The 25,878-nt window shown below is 40.8% G+C and overlaps 1 protein-coding gene across 2 annotated transcripts in view; it reads right to left on the reverse strand.

The window, feature by feature from the left end:
- PCSK5 (proprotein convertase subtilisin/kexin type 5) overlaps nucleotides 1-25,878 on the reverse strand; it is a 299,090-nt gene that overhangs the window by 217,243 nt on the left and 55,969 nt on the right. For both annotated transcript variants that reach the window (XM_077816394.1, XM_077816397.1), the window contains exon 3: nucleotides 19,370-19,483. In XM_077816394.1, coding sequence (XP_077672520.1) covers nucleotides 19,370-19,483 — 114 coding nt within the window. The remainder of the gene's footprint in view (nucleotides 1-19,369; nucleotides 19,484-25,878) is intronic.

A 25,878-nucleotide genomic window follows, 5' to 3' on the forward strand; every position in this document is an offset into this window, starting at 1 on the left:
TCGTATCTCATAGTGATTAAGAAATGCTTTCTTTTCCTCCAGTAACTAGGGATGATATTAAACAGCAACTATTAAAGCTAAAAAATTTTAAATCAGCAGGACCAGATAACTCGCTAGTTTGGCTGATAAAAGTAACTGTACGGACATAATATACTTAGAATACTGTACAACATTTAACTTAGTTCTACATGACATTCTGATAAAAATAAAATAAAGCATTATACAAAATCTGCGCAGCCCATATTAAGTGGATTAAAAACTGGTTAACAGATAGACCTAAAAAATTATCTGTAAATGGGGAATCAGCATTCTACGGGATCTAGTGGGGTCCCACAGGCAGTTGTTCTTGGCCCAATGTTATTCAATATCTTTATTAATGATCTGGAAGAAAATATAAAATCATTGCTAGTAATCTGCAGATGACTCAAAAATTGGTGGTTACAGATCAGTTACAATTTGTCTAGGTCACTCTGGATCCTATCCCTACCTTCCAGTGTATCTACCCCTCCCCCCATCTTGGTGTCATCTGCAAATTTGCTGAAGGTGAAATCCATTCCATCATCCAGATCATTAATGAAGATGCTGAACAAAACCGGCCCCAAGACCAACCCCTGGGGCACTCTGCTTGATACTGGCTGCCAACAGACATCGAGCCATTGATCACTACCCATTGAGCACAATGATCTAGCCAGCTTTCTAGCCACCTTACAGTCCATTAGTCCAATCCATACTTTTTTAACTTGCTGGCAAGAACACCGTGGAAGACCGTATCAAAAGTTTTGCTAAAGTTAAGGTATATCACGTCCACCACTTTCCCCATATTCACAGAGCCAGTTATTTCATCATGGAACGCAATCAGGTTGCTTAGGATGACTTGCAGTTCGTGAATCCATTTTGGCTGTTCCTGATCACCCTCCTCTCCTCCAAGTGCTTCAAAATGGATTCCTTGAAGACCTGACTTCTAGATTAAAAAATTAAAAGTCTCCAAGGAAAAAGCAATCTTCTAAGGATACAGAAAAGTATGCATCAAGGAGTTACACCGACAGCATAATCCTTCTGCACTGTGGCAATCTAACCTCATTTTGGGAGTGTACCTGCTGTCGAAGCCAAGATCACTTTTTGTACTGAATCTGGTTCTTGAAAGTTGCACATAAAATAATCCACAAAACCAAATAATACTCAATTGCAATGAAAGGTCTACTTAAACATAAAATGATACATACATTCAAGTGAACAGTTCAGGACAATGAGAAGCAAATTAATTTTGATTTGTGGGACATTAAAACAGAACCTGGGCCCTGATTCAGCAGAAGTGTGTGATTACCCTTAATCCAGTCCTGTTTAGCAAAGCCGTTAGGTATGTGCCTAAGTCCCATTGACGTCTACATGACTTAGTCTTATGGTTAAGTACTATACTGAATTGGGGCTCTGGTCAATTTTTCATTGACGCAGAGAATATCAGGACTTTCCCTTTTTTATCAGCAAGCAAAGCCAGCATTTTCTTTTCCTTGTACTTTTTCATCTACTTGACCCTGGTTAACCTGTACCCTTTGACTTAACTGCTGCAGATGGAAGTATTTAACTAGCAGGGAAAAAAGGAAACTAGGTGAGAACCTTTCTATTCACTATGAATGCTTTACTTGACTGTCCTATATATATATATATATACACACACACACACACACACATACACATTTTTTTCAAAGCAGCATATGAATCAAATGAACAACTTGATCTGCCAGCAGCAGCACGATTGCAATTGTACGGCTGCCAGCAAAAAAAGAGAAAAAAAGTAGAAAGCTGTCGTTTCATGCCTGACATTGTTAATCTGATCTCCCTCATTTGAAACAAACAATAAAAAAACCCTTCTCACGACTGTCTGGTATTAAACACGGTGACTGTTTAGATGATGCAGAAAATAATTCTCAATATATATGCCTGCAGTTCAATCATCCCTTAGCCCTCCCACATAATTGTTTCAGGAGGTTTTAGTCAATCTGTGTTACTCCCTGCTTGTCTGAAGATAACAAGGGTCTTAAACTGTGTTCCTTGCAGGATCACTCCCCAAACACACACGTGTGTCTGTTAGGCAGTTCCTGTGGCATGTCTGAAAAGAGAAGAACTTCTCAGCCTCAGGTTTATTTTTCCTATTCTGTAAATTCCTTCATTGAATATTGCCAGTGAATCAATCCTCCAAATGAAATATCTCAGTTAATGGAAATAGCTTACACAGTCTGTACCATAGGATAGGCCCAGAGGCATGTTACTGGCCTACTGTCTCTTGGTAAGTGTGATCACAATTCTTCCACATCTACCTCATAAACGTTTGTACTTTTAATGTCAGAGGAGAGAAACCGACACCTGGTAGACAACAAAATGTGTTTTTCTACTGCATGAATCCGATACAGTGAGCTGTAGCTCACGAAAGCTTATACTTAAATAAATTTGTTAGTCTCTAAGGTACCACAAGTCCTCCTTTTCTTTTAACAAAATGTGTGTCCTGTCTCAGAGAATAAAACAGGAACATTTCACATTTTTACTGGATGTCTCACTGGCCACTATTGTGCAACCTGTTCATTAAATAAAAAGAATGGGCCAAATTTCTGGTGAATTTGGCCCAATGTTTTTGAAGGATAAACAAGTGAAAAAAGAGCAGTACACGACAGTCTGATCACTTTGGAATTGTGCAATAGTCTCCCTTTTGGAGTCTGTGCCGTTTACAAGCAATGTGGAAACACAGAAGTCAAAAAGATGGAGAGGGCAGAATTAGAAAAGGAGCACAACCACCACAAGCTAGCAAATAAATTTAACCTTGGTATACTGAATCCAAACTTTAAGGGGGAAAAATTTCCCAACTGAGTACAGTGGTCCCAAAAAGCTCACCAGTTGAAAGTCAACTGTTGAGAAGCCTACTTTACGGAGGCATGGCAGGCATTCCCCTTGTATATGGAATACTGCAGCAAGACTAATTATTTTCCAGTTATAAAGATTAACATTTTATGGTGGCCATTGTATGAACAATGTACGTGAATTAAAGTCGTCTATCTACTGCTCTAATTTATGCAGCTGGCATTGGCATTTAGGCCTTGTCTACACTAGAAAGGGTTTACCGTATATCTATAGTGGAGACACAGTTTGTACTTTTGCCAGTATCAGTTATACCAGTTCCTCAAATGAAATAGGTTAAATAGCAAAAGGACTTTTTTACTGGTATAACTGCAACTACACAAGGGCTCATACCAGAATAGCTAAGTTGGTTAAAAAAAACCTGACATCCCCAAGAGACACAGCTCTGCCAGAATACATTTTAAGTGTAGACCAGACCTTAGTTAACTAGGGACACAGGTTCAGCAATTTGGGTTGGATAGATACCTAAAAGTTGAGTTGCTTGCTCAAACATTGGTTCTGAAAACCTTAAAAGGTCACACCAGGATCACTTGTGAAATTTCCAGTACATCCTGGCTGCAGCCAAACCACAAGTTTTGTGAGGAAAATAAAGCCTCTTTCTGTCCCTCTCCAAACCTGGAAGTACAGAGGCACATGGAAATCGAACAAAAGAAGAGTTAACTGATTGCTTCTGAACTTCAAAAACCATTAGGTGTTTATATTCATAAAGGGATGAACAGTTCCACACACGCTTCCCTCAAGTAGTAAAGTAATTTATTATTATTATTCAAGTATCTTGTCTATATTTATTGTGCACAGAGCGCCAGCTGTAAAATCCCACAGTACATTGATGTTTGAGCTTCCTTGTGTTCCCAGGCTTGCACTCCTTGGATTTTATGCAGTTTTGATTTTTACCATATGGAAACCTATCCCACCCTTTCCTGGAGAAAATCACATGTAAAAGGGGAAAAAAAATCTCCTTGCTTTTGATGTCACCCATCTCTCCCTCCAGTGGGAGGGGTTTGCAAGACAGTAGAGAGGGCAGGCGGTGTGGCATATGCATTTGTTCCAAGATCTACAGGGACATCTCTTGGGTCTCAGATCATCCTTGCCTCAGGACCCAGGCTGCAATTGACCTCCTGCCCACATTTGCACCCTACCCCCTACCAGAGTGCTGAGTGGGACTTAATGCTGTAACTGTCAACATTCACTTTTGGTGGAATTTCAAATGGAAAGCACTGATTTTTGTTTTTTTAAGAGGATAATGCCAAAGAAAGTAACTTTACCCCTTGCTTCTCCCCTCTGGACTGGCACACCTTTCTTCTTACATGGCATACTTGCACGAACAGGTTTTGTGGACTCAAACTGAAGGGGCAGAAAATTCTGGTCTGATTTTGCTCTCTCTATCCATGCATACTGATCTGATTTGGCTGTCTTTGTGTTACTTCTATTGAATCTGTGTCTAAAAGTCACTGGAGATTACATGGATCTGGTCCCCCCCCCGGTAGAATTTCCCTCCAAAGCACCATTGCCAAAATGTAGATTATCTTTATAACCTTTTCACCTATAATTACCTCTTTGAGGAACTTTTTCCTCAGCTGGGCAGAGGAAGATGCAGAATGTGACCCATTTCCCTTAGAACTTGGGACGTAGTAATAGTTGCAATACAGCTTTTGTGACATTAAAAGTAGGAGCAAATTATGCTGAAGCAAATTTGCCCCTTCTTGCTTGAGGAATCCAGCCAGTTCATTGATGCTGAGTAAACTACAATGCAAGGCTGCCTATTTATTGTAAATTTGTCCAGTTTTACACAGTGAAAAATTGGTCCATTGGGCTTGCAAGGATAAATGCCCATATTTAGGTTTAATTACACCAGCACAGCCAGACAATTGCACTATTTGGCAATAATTTCTGATAAATGAGAGGGAAGTGGAGTTTAGCAGTTAAGAGGAAGGGGCTGGGAGTCAGGAATTCTGGAGTTCTGATCCACTCAAACTGAGTGCCCCATGGCTCTGGGCAAGTCACTTAACCCCTCAGCTGTGGTGAAAAATGGATGAAGACTTAAAGGAATATTATAATGCTTAATTAGTTAAGGGTAGACTGGGCTTCTCCAACCTGCCCAGTGTAAAAAGAGCATATAGCTTTGCTGATCCAGGAGCAGAACAGTTAAGGACTTGTGTCTCCCTCTACCCACGTCCCCCGTTTGGTGAATCTAGTCCTTTAAAAATGCCTGGAAACAAAATGTTTAATTTAACTGGAAAGAATTTTTTTGATTTGCTGAAAATTCCAAATTCAATTTGACACGAAACAATTATTTTCCTGATTTTTCATAACTGCCAGCAAACTGAAAAATCAGTTATTCACCCAGCTCTAATCACTTTCTCCCTTTCCCCTGCACCAGCTCATCTTTATTAGTTGGTACACTGAGGAGCAAAGCCAAGACTCCACTCATTCCCACCCCACTCCCTGCCCACCTGCACAGCACCTGCTTACCCTTAGGCATCCAAACCCACAGTGAGGCAGGCTGCACAGTAGCATAGGGGGAGTATCTTACTCTACTCTACTTACTTGTACTCAGGCACAGCTACACAGGGTATGTCTACACTGCAGCTGGAGGTGTAATTCTCAGCTTGAACAGACATACACATGCTAACTTTGATCGATCTAGGGCGCTACAAACAGCGATGTGGTGCAGGCAGCTTAACCCCCCATGTATTGGACCATACTCAGGTGATTAGTCTGTGCTACTGCCCCCACACCACCATGGCCACATTGCTATTTTTAGCATTGCTAGCTCAATTGGAGACAGGGTAAACATACTGATACCCCAGCCGTGATCTGGCCTTTAAAGTTTGGGAAGCATTGTCAATCTGAAAAGTGCTATTTACATCTTTATTTAGTAGACACTCTTAATTAGCAGCCACTGCCCTACAGTAACCACACTTTTACCAGGCAAGCCACAGGGGAAGCATTTAAACTGAATAGCAGATGAGGTTTCTAAACAAAAATGTGGTATTTCTCAGAACTTTAGAAATGATCTTTTCCTTTTTCAATCATCATAGGAGAGCATGCAGTATTGCTCCAAAAAGGAAAATCATGTTACAGATCTGCTTCTCTGATGTTCAACAACCTGAAAAGAGATTAACATGGATTCTTATTGAATAGGTTTCTTGAAAAGTAAAAACTGGCAATTGCTTCTACTTAAAAAGGAAATTATGCCATTCAATAACTGTATGTCTATATACGCAAACATTTTTTTCCATTGGAATACTATGTATTGTTATCAAATTCAGCAATTACTATCTATTTATATTCCATAGCACTTATTACTAGCATTTTATTATGGACTAAAATTAAACAGTCAAACATTTATTCCCTCTTAACAGAAATACAACATACATTATATGGAACTGCCTTTTCCTTGTTAATTACAGAAACTACTACAAAAAAAGACATAGAGATAGCTCAGAAAAATGCAATATATACAGAGAGAAAACTGAAGTTCTTGACCTGACTGCAGCCATTTAAAACACAGAACATCACATTTTAAATAAATTTTAAGAGTTAAGAGAGAAGGGGATTCTCTCTCTTCAAAGATATAATCAGCAGCAGTAGGTAGAGTGCAGAATGTGTGTTATTACTAAATGATGTATCATTGGGGAAAGAAATCTGTTTACTGCAGAAATGAAACCATCTCATTTTTGACAAGCAGGAAAATCTATCCAGATAGCTACTACACAGATCACTTTAATATCACTTCTTCTTGGTTCAGTGAAAATAATTGCCAGAATACTGCTTGACATCCACTTTGCTTTCACTGGGCACTTCCAGATATAACCCAGTGGGAAACACACAGTAGCTGCTCAGGTAAATAAGAATATGAGAACTGCTACCATGGAACAGACCAGCAGTCTGTGTCTAGTCTTTCTGTTAATCTTACTAAACTACTTGTTAATCACACTACACTAGTTACTTCAATAATCTCCTGTGGTCAGCAGAGATGTGATTAATCCACTTTTCCTCCTGATTTGCTGGAATACCGAATATTAGTTGTTGTTTCTCATCAGGAAGTGTGTATTGATCCAGGTAGTTACAGCACGATCTAGTGTTAACTAATGATAGATTATGTTATCATAATATCTCACTGAGAACAAGATGTATGCTTCCACCAGTAAACAGACAAGGAGATATTAGAAATCTTCCCTGATTTCCTGATAAAAACATAAGATTGGCCATACTGGTCACCAATGGTTCATCTAGTTCAGATTGCTGTCTTCTGACAGTGGCTGGTGCCAGATGCTTCAGAGAGACTGAACAGAATAGGGCAATTATTTCAAATGATCCATCCATGGGTTGCATGCCTGCCCATCCTGGCTAACAGCCATTGATGGACCTATCCTCCATGAACTTTTATAATTCTTTTTTGAACCCAGTTATACTTTTCGCCTTTAGAGCATCCCTTGGCAATGAGTTCCACAAGTTGACTGTGTATTGTATGAAGAAATACTTCCTTATGTTTTTTTAAAGCCTGCTGCCTATTAAATTTAATTAGGTGACTCCCAGTTCTTGTATTATGTGAAGGGGTAAATAATATTTCCCTACTCACTTTCATCATACCAGTCATGATTTTATAGAATTCTATCATATCCCCCCTTAGTTGAGTCTATTCTAAGATGAACAGTCCCAGTCTTTTTAATCTCTCCTCCTATGCCTAATCATTTTGTTGCCCCTCTCTGAACCTTTTCCAATTCTAATATATCCTTTTTTGAGACAGTGTGACCAGAACTGCACTCAGTATTCAAGGTGTGGGCATACCATGGATTTACATAGTGGCATTATGATATTTTCTGTCTTATTACCTATTGCTTTCCTAACGGTTCCTAACATTGTTAACTTTTTTGTTGGCCGCTGCACATTGCTTTCAGAGCACCCTCCACGATGACTCCAAGATCTCTCTATTGAGTGGTAACAGATAATTTAGCCCCCATCATTTGTACGTATAGTTGGAATTATTTTTCCCAATGTGCATTACTTTGCACTTATCAACACTGAATTTCATCTGCCATCTTGTTCCCCAGTCACCCAGTTTTGTGAGATCCCTTTGTAACTCTTTGCAGTCTGCCTAGGACTTCACTATCTTGAGTGATTTTGTATTGTCTGCAAACTTTGCCACCTCACTGTTTGTCTTTTCAAGATCATTTATGAATATGTTGAACATTGTCCCAGTACAGATCCTTGGGGGTCCACCCTCCACTGTGAAAACTGACCATTTATTCCTTCCCTTTGTTTCCTATCTTTTAACTAAGACAGGACTTTTCTTCTTAGCATATGACTGCTGGTGGTTTGATACTTTCTGATATTCAGTGACAACTCCACAATAGCAGGTAAAATGTTATCTCCCTGTCTTCCCTTATCAAATATTAAATACTTGATCATCTGATGGGGCGCATGTCTGGGACACATACACACACATAAAAAGGTGCAAATGGCAACACGTGAAAGATGTATGAAAAATAGAGTATTGCCATGCTACATCAATACATACCTGGCTTTCACTGTACAACTGGTGTGCACAGCAGTAGAAAAAGGTGTGTCAAAAGGAAAACTGGATGTGGCTAAATAGTGCAGCAGGGTATAATACCCCTTTAAGGGACAGTGGCACTTACAGCCAACACAGTGAGAGTGCTGTCAAGGAGCACCATGTCCTACCCCTGGAGCTGGGCTATATAAACAGGAAAAGAAAGCTGTGCAAAGTAGAGGTGACTAGAGGTCACTCTGGTTGCAGACTTCATATTATCACTCTGATCAGGAACACCAGAGACTTTGTTTTTCTAAGTATAAGTTTGGTTGCTCTGACTGAAGAGTCTGGGGTAAGGCCATTATGAAGTGCACTAAGCGGCTCTTCCCCTGACTTGGCATCTAAGGGAAAAGAGAAAACCAGCCTGTCTGCCTGCCTGTCTCGGAGAACAACTAGAGAACTAGGATCTCTTGTGGCCCTGGTCAGTTTGGAGGCCTTCTTAAAGTGGACATGTGTCTTTTGATTAGTTAGTTTTGGCTTCCCCTTCCTGTATCCTTCTCAGAGACATAGCAGCATTTCATCCCTTTTGGCAAATGTTACGGAAATGCATGATAGTGTAATATACCCTACCAGTTTTAAAGTATGTTGCTTTCCAGGCATGTCAGTATCTTCATGATAGAAGGAAGGGCCAGTGTACAGGTCTAGAGATGACAAATGGCTAGCGAAGACTCAGGGCCAAAGGATGAGTACCTCAATACAGGTAGATGACAATAAAAGGACATTGTGAGGCTCACACTTAACTTTCAACTTTCATCTCTTGATGGGTCTGAGACAAAGACAGACTCAGCTCCCACTGTCAACAAGCAGATAATCAGTGTGTGTCAGTCTGCAAACATCTGGCATATGAACTCCTCTTCACTGATACTCACCTCTGGTGTACCCTGACACAGATTGTTTTAGGTTGTCTTGATCATCTGCTCAGCTGCTCCTGACCCCCACAGTGACTCTTCTCTCTCCCTCCCAGCCTATTCCATGAGGAACTGCTCACTGGTTTCTCCACTTTTGTCCCCATGCAACCCTGCTAGACCCTGAGACAACTCTCCCCTTAGCTGGTGCCATCACCTAGGGAAGCCCAGAAGTCTGTAACATGCTTTTTCTCAGTTCTCTGTCTTGCATTTTTGCGGGTCCAGCAAGATAAGCCAAATCCCCACAAATCTTATCAGCATCTTTAGGGAAGCAGACTCCTTGTCTAACATTCTCCTCAACGCTCATTTAATAGCTACATGACCTGAAGGCACTCCTTTTGACCCACTGCTGCTACTGAAGGCCATTTAACCTTATTCTAGGCTCTTATGCACCTTAGAATGCATTGCATGGTAACAGGATATCCCTTAAAGGGGATTTTGGTAGGGTTCACTTGGAAGTCCCTGAAGATGTCAGTAGAGTATATGTAACGAGCCACTGCCCAATCCACTACTCATGGCTCCAGGGTCTATTTTGGTGGGGGAGTTTTCTGGAGGGAGGGCAGAGTCCTGAGTTTGTCAGACTCTTCTCCAGCCTTCACACAAAGCTCTGAGTTTGGGGTCTCATTGAAACCCAAACCCAACTGAGTTTCACCTGGTTTGGGTTTCACTATAAGAGTTTTGCACAGCCAGCCCTAGTTACAAGTAACTCAGAGCTCATCGATGTGTACAGAGTAGCTCAAATTCTAGTGTGAATTACCTTTCAATTGTCTACACCCTAAAGATCACATTACTAATATGAGAGACTGAGTGATAATGCAAATACCTGAGTTAAGTCGCTGAGCATGTCCAGTGTCTACTAGGTGTTTCCACAAACTGAAACAATCTCAATCTAAACTGGCTACCCGTGCAGCTAATACATATATAGTGGCCTCTTTTCAACCAAACTGTTGCCTGAATGCTTAACTCAACATTAGTTGCCACCATTTTGTCCAATTATCGAGTTTTGTTGGGCCTTTCTGGCGTTCTAAATAATCCTCCCTCATCATAGCTACTCTAAAGCATTGTGTCAACTCACTCTTCATCCATCTGCCAGCTCAATACACTGAGCAGCATTGGCTCCACTTCTGATGACCCCTAAGGCATCCTGCTATTAGCCTCTTTCAATGCTGATAACTGCTCATTTATCCTTTTCCCTGCCCCCTGTCTCTTAACCAGCTATTAAGCCACAACAGGACTTTGTGTGCCTCATGTTGCTCACACAACTGGGTAAATCAGGACTAATTCCATTGAAGTCAATGGGCTTACACCAAAGTAAAACAGTGAGAGGGCAGAATCAGGTCCCTTATCTTTGCTTGGGTATTCCAAGTTTCAGTAACAACACCATGTAAGAGAGAACTCCATTTTCAAAAGCCTAAATAAATTACATGTACTCTATTTCTTTTCTTCTTTTCAAAGACTACATAAATTATATTTACTGACAGTCATTTATGTATTATTCTATTATCTTTTTCAAAAATACCTAACAGACTAGAGAAAGCACGATTTACCCTTACAAAAGCCAACCTCTTTTGTGCGTAAGGCCTTGTCTACACTAAAGGGAAAAGTCAATCTAAGTTATGCAATTTGAATTATGTGAATAGCGTAACTCAAATCGACGTAGCTTAGATCTACTTATCGCGGTGTCCACACTATGTGATGTCGACAGGAGATGCTCTCCCATCGACTCTCCTTACTCTTTTTAATCCACGGAGTACAGGAGTTGATGGGAGAGCAATCTGCGGTCGATTTAGCGGGTCTTCACTAGACCCGCTAAATCGACCACCGATGCATTGATCGCTGCATGTTTATCCCCCGGTAAGTGTAGACAAGCCCTAAGAAAGGATGCTGACTCATCTGAAGTTAGAAGGAAACTGTCCAAAATTCTTACCCTCCAAAATTCACTGGAGGGAAAGCAGGACTTGCAAAACTGGAGGTGGGGGGCCAGAAGTGGAGGGGAAATAAAAAATAAAAGAAAGTCTGGGACAGAGCAAGGAAAGGAGAGCAGGAAAACACTGCAAGAAAAAAGCAAATAGAGCAGTGGTTCTCAAACTGGGGGTCATGATTCCTCTGGGGATTGCGAGGTTATTACATGAGGGGTCACAAGCTGTCAGCCTCCACCCCAAACCCTGCTTTGCCTCAGCATTTATAATAGTGTTAAATATTTTCAGAAGTGTTTTTAATTTATAAGGGAGGTTGCACTCAGAAGCTTTCTGTGTGAAAGAGGTCACCAGTAAAAAAACAACTGAAATAGAGGGAGAAAGGTTAAATTAGAAAAGAAAATCATTCTGAGCAAAGCAAGTACTTCACTGGTGAAACAACAACAGAGAGACTTTTTTTAAAGGATGTGAGAAAAATCACCAAGGTTCATAAAGAATAAAAGTTAAAAGTTGGAAAAGAAAAGAAAGTGGAGAATACAATGAGAAAAGAGAAAGCAGGGAAAAAATCCACAAGGAAACAGTTTTACTTTTTCTAAATCTATGATTTAATGGTGGCTTTGGGCTGTTTCTAGCAACAATCATGAAAAGTGTGAACATTTTTCCAGCTTTGGACAGGCAGTGGGTGACACTTCTCTCCCCATTCCAAGTCCTCTATGGATGCTGTAGATCACCTTCATTTTCTTTTATGAGAAGTTGACAGGTGTGCTCTTACATTACACTCCTCAACATGCTTTATAATTTTAATGGCTTTCTCAGATATTTCCTCAGATTCTTAGGTAAGTTTCACTGGTATATAAATTTCCTGGATGACCCACTTTAAAGGTGGCTTCAATATTGGACACCATTTTCTCATCGAGTATAACATTTAAAAATATATATTACATATATTTGTGGATTCCTCAGTTATTTTATGCACTAGTTTCTCAGAGGAATACCATCATGTCCCAGTGATTTACTGTAACTTAAGTTCTAGTTTTCTCTCTGACAGCACCACACCTTCATTAGCTGCAAAGTGTAGCCTTTGGATAGACGTTTTCTTCTTAACTTCTCTGGTGAAATCCAATGCTGAACAATCATTTTGTTTCTATTCAATTCCCAAATCATTTTGATTTTCACATTTACTCCCATATGCTATAGCAGATCCATCATCTTTCCCTAGAGCGACTCACATCTGATGTACTTTAAAAATTCTTATTTCTCCTCATACTTTTAGTCAGTCTTCTACTTCTTAGTCTTAGTAAAATCTTCTATTTATATTCAAATAGTGGACCCAAGTGCCCAGCCGGAGCAAACTGAGGGGAGGTCTGCAGGGTTCACAGTGAATGAGACCTGTTCCTTGGGCACAGAGGGCTTGTCTAATAATTATAATTAATAATAATAGGAGCGGTAGGGCTTACCTGTGACAAGCTGACAATGTTGAACAAGACTTGCCAGCTTTCTGCATTGACAGAAAAGTCATGGTCAGCATCACCTTAATTTGGGGGAGGGATAGCTCAGTGGTTTGAGCATTGGCCTGCTAAACCCAGGGCTGTGAGCTCAATCCTTGAGGGGGCCATTTAGGGATCTGGGGCAAAAATTGGGGATTGGTCCTGTTTTGAGCAGGGGGTTGGACTAGATGACCTCCTGAGGTCCCTTCCAACCCTGATATTCTATGATTCTGATTCTATGAATTAACACAACTCCCTGAGGTCATGTTCTAACTCAATGTGATTCTCTAGTGAAGAAGGGGAAGGTGGACCCTCTATATGGACTCCCTGAATCCACCTCACATACAGTGGAATCAGACTCATTTCATTACCTTTGGGGATATCTACTCCAGGGGGCAAAGTGTAGTTCTTAGGGAGCTACTCCTAACTTGAAATCTAGTCAACTTTTAAAAAATGAATTAAAAATAGTTTCACTTATTACGCCTGTCTCTCAGTCCTCCTGCCATTTTTGAGGTTTTACAGACTATGAATCTGACTACGCTGTCAAATGCACAGAGAAGCATTTTTCCTCAAATCCCTTCCAGTTATAGTGGGACTATTATCACAGGTTAGGTAAAGTATTTTTAGACAGCAGTGGAATTTTGCAGATGACTGCGATCCCTTTTATTAGCTATGTGAATTGATTCGATATGGAACAATTATGAGCAGTCTGCATACTTTATTCACAATAATTAAAGAGATGAAATATGGTAGATATTTTTGGTATTAAACTAATGATACGTAGACAGGAGAGCTGTGCGGATAATATGTTGGGCTGTTCACTCTCCAAACTCTAAATATGTATGGGGCCCTCGTCATAGGGAAAGCAAGGTACATGGTCTCTAGTCATTCTTTACTTGATATAAGTTGAGACAAAACCAACTCCTAGCTGTGTAAGTCAATCTTGAGCAATGTTTGAACTGTGATCATCAGATCAGATATTATGTGTCATTCATCCAAGAAAGGTTATATTCCGCCATGTTAGCTATAAATCATCAGAACTGACAAGTTCAGGTAAGGAAAACATATTGCAATCTTTAAACTAGTATTGTCTCAAGGTGGAGAAAAGTAGCATCTAATGTTTTCTTTTCCTCATTATTAGAAAGCAAAACACAAGAGCAAACACAGATAACTGGACTCTCGAATAATGAAACACAGTGGACTTGATCTTGCAGATAATGAGTGCCTTCTGTGAGGTGCTGTGCACTTTCTACTCTCCTTACTCTCACTGGAAGTTTAGGGTACTTGGCACTTTAGAGCAGTGGTCTCCAAATTCTTTATGTCGCTCCCCCCTTACCTGTAATGTAAACTGATCGCATCCCCCTGTGAGCTGGGGCCAGGAACAGGACTGTGGGCTGAGACTGGAGCTAGAGCCAGGGCCAGAAGGGGAGAGCTGTGGCTGGGAGCAGGGCTGTGGCTGGAAGCAAAGCTGGGGCCTTGGCTGGGGCTGGGGTGAGAGCTGGAGCCAGAGCAGAGCTGGGAGCAGAGTGGGGCTGGGTAGCGCTCCCTCCCCTCCCTCTGTGATGGCTGGCCCAGGCCCTGCCGAGCCCCCGGAGACATTCCTCCCTCACAGTTTGGGGACCACTGCTTTAGAGGCTCAGGCCCTGAGTGAAAGGAATTACAACAGTTTCTAAGTTTCACTGTCTAGGAACATCTTTAGAATCAACATTGAAGAATACAGAGATGGAATATTTGTTTTAAATATGTGTCATGGGATACACATCTCAGGTTTGTGATGAATCAAAGGGGACAGCAGGCATGCCTCCCCACCCCCCCTCCCCATCACCCCGTCACTTCTGGGCATAAATGTCACTAAAATAAGCCCATACCATTTTCTTAGTTCCTATTCATTAAAATGACCAGGTCTGTGGTTGTGAAGCAAAATAAAGGGGGGGGGGGGGAGAAGAGAAAGACATTAATCAAATAGTTTGTTTGACATAGTATATAGATAAAAGATCTTGTGTCAACAAATCTCAACGAAATTTACAGCCCTGCTAGAGATTAGACCAGTTCAAGGGCCAAAGGTATCAATCTCAACCTGTAATGAAGTTACTCATTAATCAACATCCATACCAGCACATGATAGTACTTTATTGCTTTCATAATAATGAAGTTTGTAGGTAGCAACCTAGAATCCTCTCTCTACGGTGTGGCAATGACGGATAGTTCTATACAGAGGTTTTTTCCCCTTTCTTTTTGGTTTGTTTCTGACAACCAGAAAAGATACGTGAGTTTAACATATAGAGATGATTTTACAATCACAAATGCAGTGTTATGGGGATGTTTTAGAAATGACCTGAAATAGCTTTGAGGTCACTTATTCAATACTTGTTAATGGTTGCCTCCTCTTTAACTGAACCTTTATGGCAATCAGAATTTCCTACCTACTGATATATTGTTACCACTCCAGCAATATCACAAATACCGCCATTTATTCAAATCTATCTATCTACATCACCGTGAGTGTCCTGATAGGATAGGGACTAAAGCAACATACAAATTAGATCAAATAAAGACAACCACACATGCTCCAAAAGGCTGGGAAAAGATCCTGTCATGACTCTGATCCAAAGAGAACAGCATCAACAAAGAATTACTGCAAATGTATTACATTTCAGATAAAAATGCTTTTTTCAAAATGCACAATGAACCATTAAACAAACTTTGTCATTTCAATACAGTACTGCAATAAAATACAGAAAGCATGGATAGAGAAAGCATAGAAAATCATGGCCTCAAGGATTGAAAATGTGATCTCACACGGGTTGTAACTAGAGCTGATCAGAAAAACTTTGATAGAACCATTTTTTGTTCTGAAAATGCAGTTCCATCAAAATTGAAATGCTTCACAAAATCACCTTGATTTTTCAGAAATTTCATTTCCGAGAAAAAACAGCGGGGGAAGTTTCAGGCGCTGTTGAAACATCCTGTTTTGACATTTTAGCAATGGAATGTTTCATATTTTTTAGAAATATTTTATTTTGTAATATCACATACAATTGTTATTGTATTATAAAATTTTAAAAGTTCAAATCAAAATAAAACATTTTGATTTTGTCCAAACAAAATGTTTCGATTGATCTGAAATATTTTTTTCCCTGAATTCTCTTTCATGGTAATTTAGAAATGTTCATGTTTCCCTCTGATTTGGGACATAAACCAAATTTTAACATCCGTAGCCTGACATAATATAATAATATCTAGTTCTTATATAGGGCTTTTCATGATTAGATATCAAAGACTTCATAATCTTTCATGTATTTCAACTCACAACACCCCTGTGAGGTAAGGAAGTGGCATTATCCCCATTTCACAGATGGGGAAATGAGGCCTAGAGAGGCTAAGTGACTTGCCCAAGGTCACACAGGAAGTCTGTGGTAGAGCAGGAAATTGAATTTGGGTCTCCCAAGACCTAAATTCTCCCAGCCCCATTATCTTGACTTTCATGAGGAGGAGATATCCACCTTTGATCCTTCCTACCGTGTCAGAGAAGAGATTCTGTATGTTAAACTTTTTTATTTTAATAAAAAGAAAAGGAGGACTTGTGGCATCTTAGAGACTAACCAATTTATTTGAGCATAAGCTTTCGTGAGCTACAGCTCACTTCATCAGATGCATCTGATGAAGTGAGCTGTAGCTCACGAAAGCTTATGCTCAAACAAATTGGTTAGTCTCTAAGGTGCCACAAGTCCTCCTTTTCTTTTTGCAAATACAGACTAACACGGCTGCTACTCTGAAACCTTTTATTTTAATTAAACTTTTTCTGAAATTCTGGATCAAGCACCCCTCCCCTCCTCTTCCTCTCCACCTGAGTTAACATCATAAATAAAACAGTACTACTACTTTGCACTTCTATGCATGGGCCAGGAGAGCCAGTAATTCTGTCACTGCCAGTATCATGGTAACCACTAACATGTACCACAGGGCAGCAAGAACAAGCTGCCTTACTCCCATGACACCAATACTCATATGTGGCATATGGACAGTGGTGCTATGGTGCAGTTGGAGACTCCTGTAATATGCTATATCCCATAGCAGAAATCATATTCCTGCAGTCATACTTACACCTGTATTCAATGTATATGATTTTGTGAACTAATAAATATACAATAAAATGCTTTAATTAGTAAGTATAGCACAATCATTGAGCAATGTGAGTGGTTTCTATCAAAATCTGTTTGGTATAATAGCCATCATTTAATAAATATCCTTTTCCCCTCCAGTGCCAAGCAGCAGCATTGACAGGGCCCAGTACACATCACTTCCAGCCTTCCCAGGATAAGCACTGTTTGTCACAATAGGAGGTTTTAGAAAGGGAGAATCCATAAGGTTTAAGGGAGATAAGGAAATTATATATAACCAGGGACAAAAGATTCCCTAGAGCTAAACTGGAGAGTTCCCAGGGACTGTGGTAGCCTCCACCAAAACATACTATACACCTAGCTCGAGAGACTTGACCATCCTTTTTCAAAACTTAGTTAATTATTTGGTAGTTTTAAACTGCACCCATTGAGTGCTCTGAGTGTACACATAAAAAAGGATCCTCACAGCCTATCAGGAGTCACAGATATCACCCCTTTGAACCCACATATGCATTCCTTAACGCACCTCCTCATCAAGAACCTGGAAAAACAGAGGGATCTTGTATCATGCCCGTAATATCAAAGGTTTCAGGTCTAGTGGACCAAAAAGGGAAGCAAGTTCCAAAGTCAAGAGCCCTTCACTGAAAATTCCCTATTGTATACACATAAATATTCCCCTACTGTATGTCAAGGCTTATTGAGGAGATTTTAAAATTATGCCAGAAATTCAGTAAGTTGAGTCATGCTTGAGGCAGGGACAACAATATGCCTTTCAAGGGATCAGTGATAAGGCTCAGTGATAAATATACGAAAAATCTGGGAAGTCTGGTTATTGCAAGTCTCTGATCAAAGCCCAGCAACCCTGGAACCATGGGCCAAAACCCAAGTCACTCCCTATCCTGATTGGTGACCTACCCATAAAGCATATACTCTTATCTGCACTTGAAGATAAGGCAACTCAGAATATACTGTTATTTGCAAATTACCTTTGGTCTGTGTCCTTTTTGTTTCTCAGTTGCAATTTTTAAAAGCATAAAATACAAATGATTCTCACAAGGAGAATTCAAAACTATCTTTGTAAAGCAGCTTTAGGAAAACTCTTGCTAGTATACATCAAATTCTAAAGATCTGGGTTTATGGTTCCATGCAGCATTCACACCAGAGATGATATTCCACTGAAAAAGTGTCTATCCTAAAATTAAACATCTTCTTACATAACAGTTTCAAAAAAGTACATTTCCCCCTCAAGCCTGATGACGTTCAAGCCATCGAGTCCCAAAATGCTTACTTCAGTTCAGGGCCCTGCTCTCATCTGAGCTACATGGGTGACCTTGTGTGGAAAGAGGGCTGCAGGGCCAGGATTCCAACCAAGTGTTCAACAGAGCACTAGCAAAGGAGATCAAGACCGTAATGGTTAGCACAACACAAACCCAAAAGGGTGGTCTCACAACTGTGGAAATGGCCAACACAGGCTAGCATATATGCTCACCTGAAGACCATACTGTTCTTATTCAAAGGAGCAGAAACGTGGGCCCCAGCAAATGTCTTCTCCAAACTGTCCTGGTCCTTCTCCACTCTGCCTCACAAACATCCTGCTGCTGAATAGGACTAGGCAGTGGCCTGGCTCCCTCTCACTTGCTGACCTGGATCAGATTTGGTCCTGCATTCGTTTAATATAGGACAAAATGCCTTTGGATGTGTGATCTATATCCTAAGAAACAAGTGTCTTTGAAGCCAGGCTGGTTTACCATAGGCAAAATTTTCAGTGAACTGGGAAATATGATGATCCTATTATTAAATTGCAGTCATTTGCCTAATTTGATGCTCCCTTCTTCCAAAGCCTGGATATACTCTGACTAAAATACTTCACTTAGGCCATGCAACACAAATTAAGGACATACTATAGTTAAAATCCGTTTGGGTAGCCAAGATCTCCAGTCCAAGCTTTAACTGTGACTGTTACATGTTAAAAAAATTAAAATAAAAGTTTGCTTGTGTGCTTGTGTCAGACTAAAAGCAACACACAGTCAGATGGAATAGTTCATTATCTAACACACCATATCTGTGTGCCTACTACTGTCACAAAGACATATTTCTGGTCTCTATTCCCTTGCTTGATGATACAGCTGACATTGGAGTCAATGGGAATTATTTGTATTACGTGGGGTCTTGGTGGCAGGGAACTGGGCAGCCAGAGAGGAGGATTTTTTTTTCCCTTTCTCAAATAGACCATGGTTATGTCCCTTCCCCTCCCCACTGATGAAACTTTATTCTATAGTTAAAAATTCCAAGAGCACCGCAATAGGAAGCACTCATTATACTTGTAAAGAGTTTACAGACCCTTCCTTAGTTCATGTAAAACTGAGAAGAAAGTTTGCCTTTTTCTGAAGATACTATTTTGTCCCCTACAGAGGATCATAGCACAGCAAATAAACGATTAGCATGAATCAGAGCCAATGGCTGCCTTTATACTTACCATGTACCACATGCTTGGCCACTTGGGATCATTGAAATAAGTGGATTGGGTACCACCAGGTTTATAATCCCTCTTTATCCTTCTTTTAACTACCTGTTGTTGTATCCACTCCACCTGCCAACAAAAAAAATATTTGGTAAGTGTTAGGGTTCCATGGAGATTATCAAGAAATGTGAGCAATCTTGGGAAGTTTCCCATTACTGAAGTCCAAATCTATTTCATCTTAAAGTGTTCATTTTGGCAAAGGGAATGCAAAGCTCACCTTGTCATTTAGTTCGCAGGAAAATATACCAAATTAGTTAGTACTACATGTTGCCGTGCACAACTATTTAAATCCCCTCCTAACAGGACTTAATTAGCTATCATCTATTGACCAATGCCATTGCATATTTTATTATTCTTTATTATTAATAATAAAGAATTAATAAACACCCCATTTTTTATTTATAAACACAAAGATTAACAGTTACTCAAAAGAAAACGAATGGGATTTCCAAGTTTTTTTTTCTTTTTCCTTTATTTAAGTTTTTTCTTGTCAACTGCTAATACTGCAATGTATTCAAAAGCTCTGTTTAACCAATAACTGAATCAACCTCATGAAAAGACCAAAAAAATAAGATATAATTCATTGCAATGAGATTATTTGTCACGATTCACTCAGTTTTCAGGAACTGTATTTTCTGTAAAATTAAAGTACTTCCCAGAAAAAAGCAGCAGAGTACAGGCTAATAGGTTAAATTACAACAAGAAGCTCAAAATATAAATGAAATAAGAGATCAAGGTCAAAATCAGGCTTCCAAAGTTAAGCTTCTTCTCTGTCAGACACCTCATCAAAGACTCTAAACACATTCAGAAAGGCGATACCAAAAGTGACATCCAGTCCACAGCAGGTATTAATTTGTAATGCTTCTCCCCACCCCCAACACCATTAACCTTTCTAAATGGGAACTTGCTGCTATAAATGTAAATATTGTAAACTATCCACAGTCAGACCCAGATTTTACTTGCATGCTTGTGGCTTACCAACAGCTCATATTGCTGCTGTATTGCTGGTACAGAATAAAAATATAAAAGTTCAATTCACATCTTCCAAAGAAAGAAACGCAGCCGTCACCTGCTAACAGCCTGCTCTGTACCTTGCACTCCTGATTCCCAGGCATGTACACACACACACGCACAAAAATAAACTTTACTTTCAAAGCACATCTTTATTTTCTTGTTCCAGCTCAGAGTCACTAGCTAGGGACAATATTAATGTTTTCCCATAGCAGAAAAATGTGTCCAACCATTCATTCTTAATTCTAGTTCAAATCCTGAGATCCTAAACCAGGCAAAACTCCAACTGATTATAATGGGAGTTATGCATGAGTGAAAATTGATGGCCCCATGCTTCCCTGGCTTCTGAAGACAGGGAATGCAGATCATGGTGAGAGGAGAAAGAGGGATCTTTGAACCTGTGGAATCCCTTCTGTGAGGGAGTTCTATGGGGCACCACTTCCATATGGTGGTAGAGGACAGTGTGGGGTCTGTGAAAACATAGTTTTTCCCTCTGCGCTAAGCAACATCGCTACCTGAGAATTGCTTCAGGTCAGTGGTAGCGGCATGGTTTCGACAGAAAGAGCTGGGATGTCAACAGGCACAGAATAGGATGGAGCTGGTTGATGCTGTGTAAGCAAGTTGAAGTCCCTTTTCTCTGTCAAATCCTCCAAAATCTACCCCTCTTATATCTGTGGGTGGTAGGGAATTGAGAAAGTTTTGATAAGTCCCCTTTCTCTTCTGGCCACCTCTTTCCTCTTCCAACAGTACGTATGGCTTGGCTGAAATCCATCTCATGGACTTCTCAGCAAGCCTGGGAATATTTACTGGGTTGTCTGCTGCCATTAAATATTACACACTGCAGAGCTTCATTCAGAAAGGGAAGGCAGCCAATCATTCCTGGGCACCTCTGAAGCAGCAAATTCCTGGAGTATCCAAGACATATAGAGTGTAGCTGGCCAGATGCCAAGAGAGAGGACCAAAGACCTGAGTCTCTACTGATGGCAATTACTGAATACAGAAGAGAGACATATTAAGGTTAAATGGGAGCCACATTATTTTTAACTCTGTCCCATCAAAAAAGTTGGTGTCCCATAGATCTTCAACAGATGCTCCCTCCCAGCCCCCTATTGGCGGCATGAACTCTCTCTTCCAGACCCTGATAATGGATCCTTGTTTTTTTCCAACTCTTCCTGCCATGTAAAACAACCCAACGCTTCCTAGCACATACAAGGCCACATGTGCTGCACCTTAGCTGACTCACTGGCAAACTAGGTCCCCTTGGACCATGAACCTGTCTTAATCTGACCCTGACTTGTTGAGGTCAGGGAGAAGTGAAACTTCAATACAGCTGGATAAGCAATCAAGGTTTTCAAGGCTTATGCAAACCCAAACTCCAAATCTTTTTTTGATTTAGCCTTTATTGCTTATGACTAGTCACATTTTCAGCATAACAAGGGATCTCTGATGTCTACACTGCACAAACATTTACACTCTGCTGCTGACCATAAAAAAGCTGAAAGTGAATGCAAAATAACAGTGCTTGTGAAGGCTGAAAGCTTTATTAACAAATACAGCAATGTGATCTCAACACTAATCTGCATATAGATGTCTCAAGAGGTACAAATAGTTTATTTTGTCTCAGATCAAATAACTGAGAACACTTATCATAAAATTCCTTAGTGCCCGCAATCATAAACCCTCCCTCACTGCAGCATTCCCATCCACCATGGACCCAGAGCAATTACTTGGCACATAGAGAGATTTTGATGTATAAAATTGAACTCATTTGTAAATCAGTGTTCTCATCATTTAGGAGCACGAGGGTTTTGCATTTCAATATTACTATCGACGGAGATTGTTTCAGGAAACAATTCACTGTGTTTGGCAAAAGAGGCTAGCAATTGTGTTTTAAAGAACCTATTTGTCTATCACTGGGATCAGACCTGAGAGGTACTGAATGTTTCCTGCAAGATGAGCACCCTTCACTCTTAATGAAGTAAGTGGGAGCTGAGGATGTGAGCACTTTGCAGAAGGTGCTCTGAAGCTTGCAAGATCAGGTCCAAATACTGGAATGACAGATGATATAACTCACTGTCCTACCATAAAACCAAACTGTAAATACATATATACAGCAGATACATATACACCATCATTGCACCATAATGATGCATTCTGATACACTGAGCCTGATTCTCCACTGACTTGCTCCTTGTATTTCAAATATGCTGACCAGCTCTACAGAAGGACCTCAGAAAAATGGAGGAGCCATCTCCTGCACTTTACACACTCCAAAAGGGACCACCACAAACATGAAATGATCACATGCTCCCACACACTGGAAGAAAAAAATCAGGAAACTTACCTGGATATCATGCAGGAAACCCAAAACATCAGTCTAAAAAACCTGATGACAGCAATCCAACTCAAAACAAAAAGTGGAACCAACTACAACAGCTCCACAACCAACAGAACACTACCTCTAGGAGAAACCAAGACACCGTGACCCAGCATATGGACACTACAAGACACCCCAGCATCATTAACCTACCAAGACTACCCTTAACCAAAGCTGAAGGACCGGTACTCTCCAAAGGACTGAACTTCTGCCCCACCACAGAACCTGACACTATATTAACATGTGGAAAACTAAAAGAATTCTTCCACTGGTTCCACCTCAAGGAATTCTTTCACAGTAAAGATGACACCACCCACAACAACCACATCCCCCCCACCAGTCATATGAATAAACAGACATCTGACTGGACACCTCCCAGTGGACAAAACTACACACTGGATCATTACAATAATTGTGTCAGGAAAAAAATGGACTGTGAAATCCTCAACAAACATTACATCCACTATAATCTCTCTACCACCAAAAGGATAGCTACACATTTCCTAAAATCCAATCACCAGATAGTGATCAAACCAACAGAAAAAGGGGATGCTACAGAAGTCCTTAATTGTGATGGCTGTGTCAATGAGACCAACAGACAACTCTCTGACACCACCCACTATAAAGAACTAAAAGAAGACCCCAAACCACAATTCACACCAAAATGTAAAGATACCATCAACTCCTTCCCCAAGCAACTCCAAGAAAAGCTCTACAACCTCACCACCATTAAATCACTCCAGAGACCTTCTACGAGCTTCCCAAGCAACACAAACCAGGGAACCAGGCAGACCGATCATATCTGACCCTGGCACTCTTACTAAAGAAATATCAGGACTCATAGAACTCATCCTCAAACCACTCACCACACAAAAGGCCAGATTTCTTCAAGTCACTATCAAGTTCCTCCAGAAACTCTGTAACATAAACAACTTCCCCAGAATACCTTGCCACCATATTGCCACACAATCCTTGCCACCATAGATGCCACCTCCCTAAACCCCAATATCCTCACCATGATGGTATCACTGCCTGCCTCAAATACCTACAAGATAACGTACAATGCTTTCATCCTCACCCATAGTGACTTTATCTTTAACTACAAACATTTTGTCCAAACCATGAGAACAGCCATGGGAATTAGAGTGGCTCCCCAACATGTCAACCTCTTCATAGGCCAACTTGAGGAAGAATTTCTGGAAAAATGCTCCATGAAGCCAATGTTATACCTGAAATATATTAATGATATTTTCGTCCTCTGCACAGAAGACCTAAACTCCCTAATGGATTTCTACCACATCATCAGCAACCACTAGCCATCCATCAAACTTGTTAGAACATTCTCACACCAAGATCAACTTCTTGGACACTGTGATCAGCCTCAACAATAGAACCGTCCAAATGACTACATACAAGAAACCTACAGATCACCATACTTACCTATGTAGATCCAGCAACCACTCCAGATGCACCACAAAATTTGTTATCTACAGCCAGGCATTCAGATGTTGCAGAATTTGCTCTGAAGAGAAAGTCCAGGATAAACACCTAAACACACTGAAAACTACCTTCATCAGACAAGAACACTCAACCAGAGAAAAAGATCACATCTTGTCAAGGGCCACCCAAATACTCCAAGAGAACCTGCTTCCATAGGCGCCGACTCCATGGGTGCTCCAGCCCTGGAGCACCCACGGGGAAAAATTGGTGGGTGCTCTGCACTCACCAGCAGCTCCCCACCCCAGCTCACCTCTGCCTCTCCTCCACTCCACCTCCACCCCTGAGCATGCCGCCGCATTCTGCTTCTCCCCCCTCACTCGCAGCACTTGTGCCACGAAACAGCTGTTTCGCGCAACAAGCTTGGGGGCGGGGGGGGAGAAACGCGGCGCTCTTTGGGCAGGAGATGGGGCCAAGGTGAGGAGGAGGAGGGGTCCAATAGGGGCAGGGAGGGGTGGAGTTAGGGCGGGGACTTTGGGGCAGGGGTGGAGTAGGGCCAGGGGTGGGGCCGGGGGCGGAGCGCAAGTACCCACCAGTGCAGAAAAAAGTTGGCACCTGTGCCTGCTTCAATATACAGCGGAAAACCACTGCCTGCATACCCCTAGCTGTCACCTACCCTCCCACAGTGGGTATCATCAAAAAATTACAACTCATATTTGATGAGAACCACATCCTGAAATAAATCTTTCTTAAACCCCGTCTTCTGGTCTTCAAATAACCCCCCAAACTCACCAAGCTCATCAGAAGAAAGCTCCCCAGAGACCAGGACACCAACTCAAAGCAGTACCAGACCAGACCAAAAAAAAAGGATGCAAAACCTGCAGACATATCTCCAATGCTACGATGATCAATACCGTCCTCCCACAACACACCTTTCAAGATCCATGGGTCCTACACATGCCTATCACAACATGTGGTATACCAAACCCAGTGCACTAAATGCTACAATGACAACTATGTGGGTGAAACCAGACAGTCACCACACTCTCAAATGAACTCACACAGAAACAGGATAAAAGACAAAACACCATATCACCCATTTATGAACACTTTTAACAAAGTGATCACTCAATATCTAATCTTTCAGTAATTGTCCATAAAGGAAATCTGCACAGCGCCTTCAGCAGGTGAGTCTGGGTACTTAAATTCATAACGCTGTTAGACACCAAAAATCATGAACTCAATAGGGACACTGGCTTCATAGCTCATTACAATAATTAGTAACATCTCTACCTGCTAATCTGTAATGGCCCATATCAAACCGCTTTTACATAACAATGTAACCCTATAAATGGCCTCCTACAATGTGTTACCCCTTACTCTTAACAATCTGTTCCAACTTGTATTTAACTCAGAAACTCTTTTTTCCTTCTCCAGACCTGAAGAAGAGTTCTGTGTCACTTGAAAGCTTGTACCTTACACCAACAGGAACTTTCAATAGAAAGTATTACCTCACCCATCTTGTCCCTCTCTTGCTCCGTGGGTAGGCATTTATAACATCACAAAGTGGGTGTAAAATGCTACCATTCTGATTTGATTCACTTTGCACAGATACAAATGACAACACAAGGAGCCCAGA

Source organism: Eretmochelys imbricata, chromosome 5 (assembly GCF_965152235.1).
Source record: "Eretmochelys imbricata isolate rEreImb1 chromosome 5, rEreImb1.hap1, whole genome shotgun sequence".
NCBI classification, from domain to species: domain Eukaryota; kingdom Metazoa; phylum Chordata; order Testudines; family Cheloniidae; genus Eretmochelys; species Eretmochelys imbricata.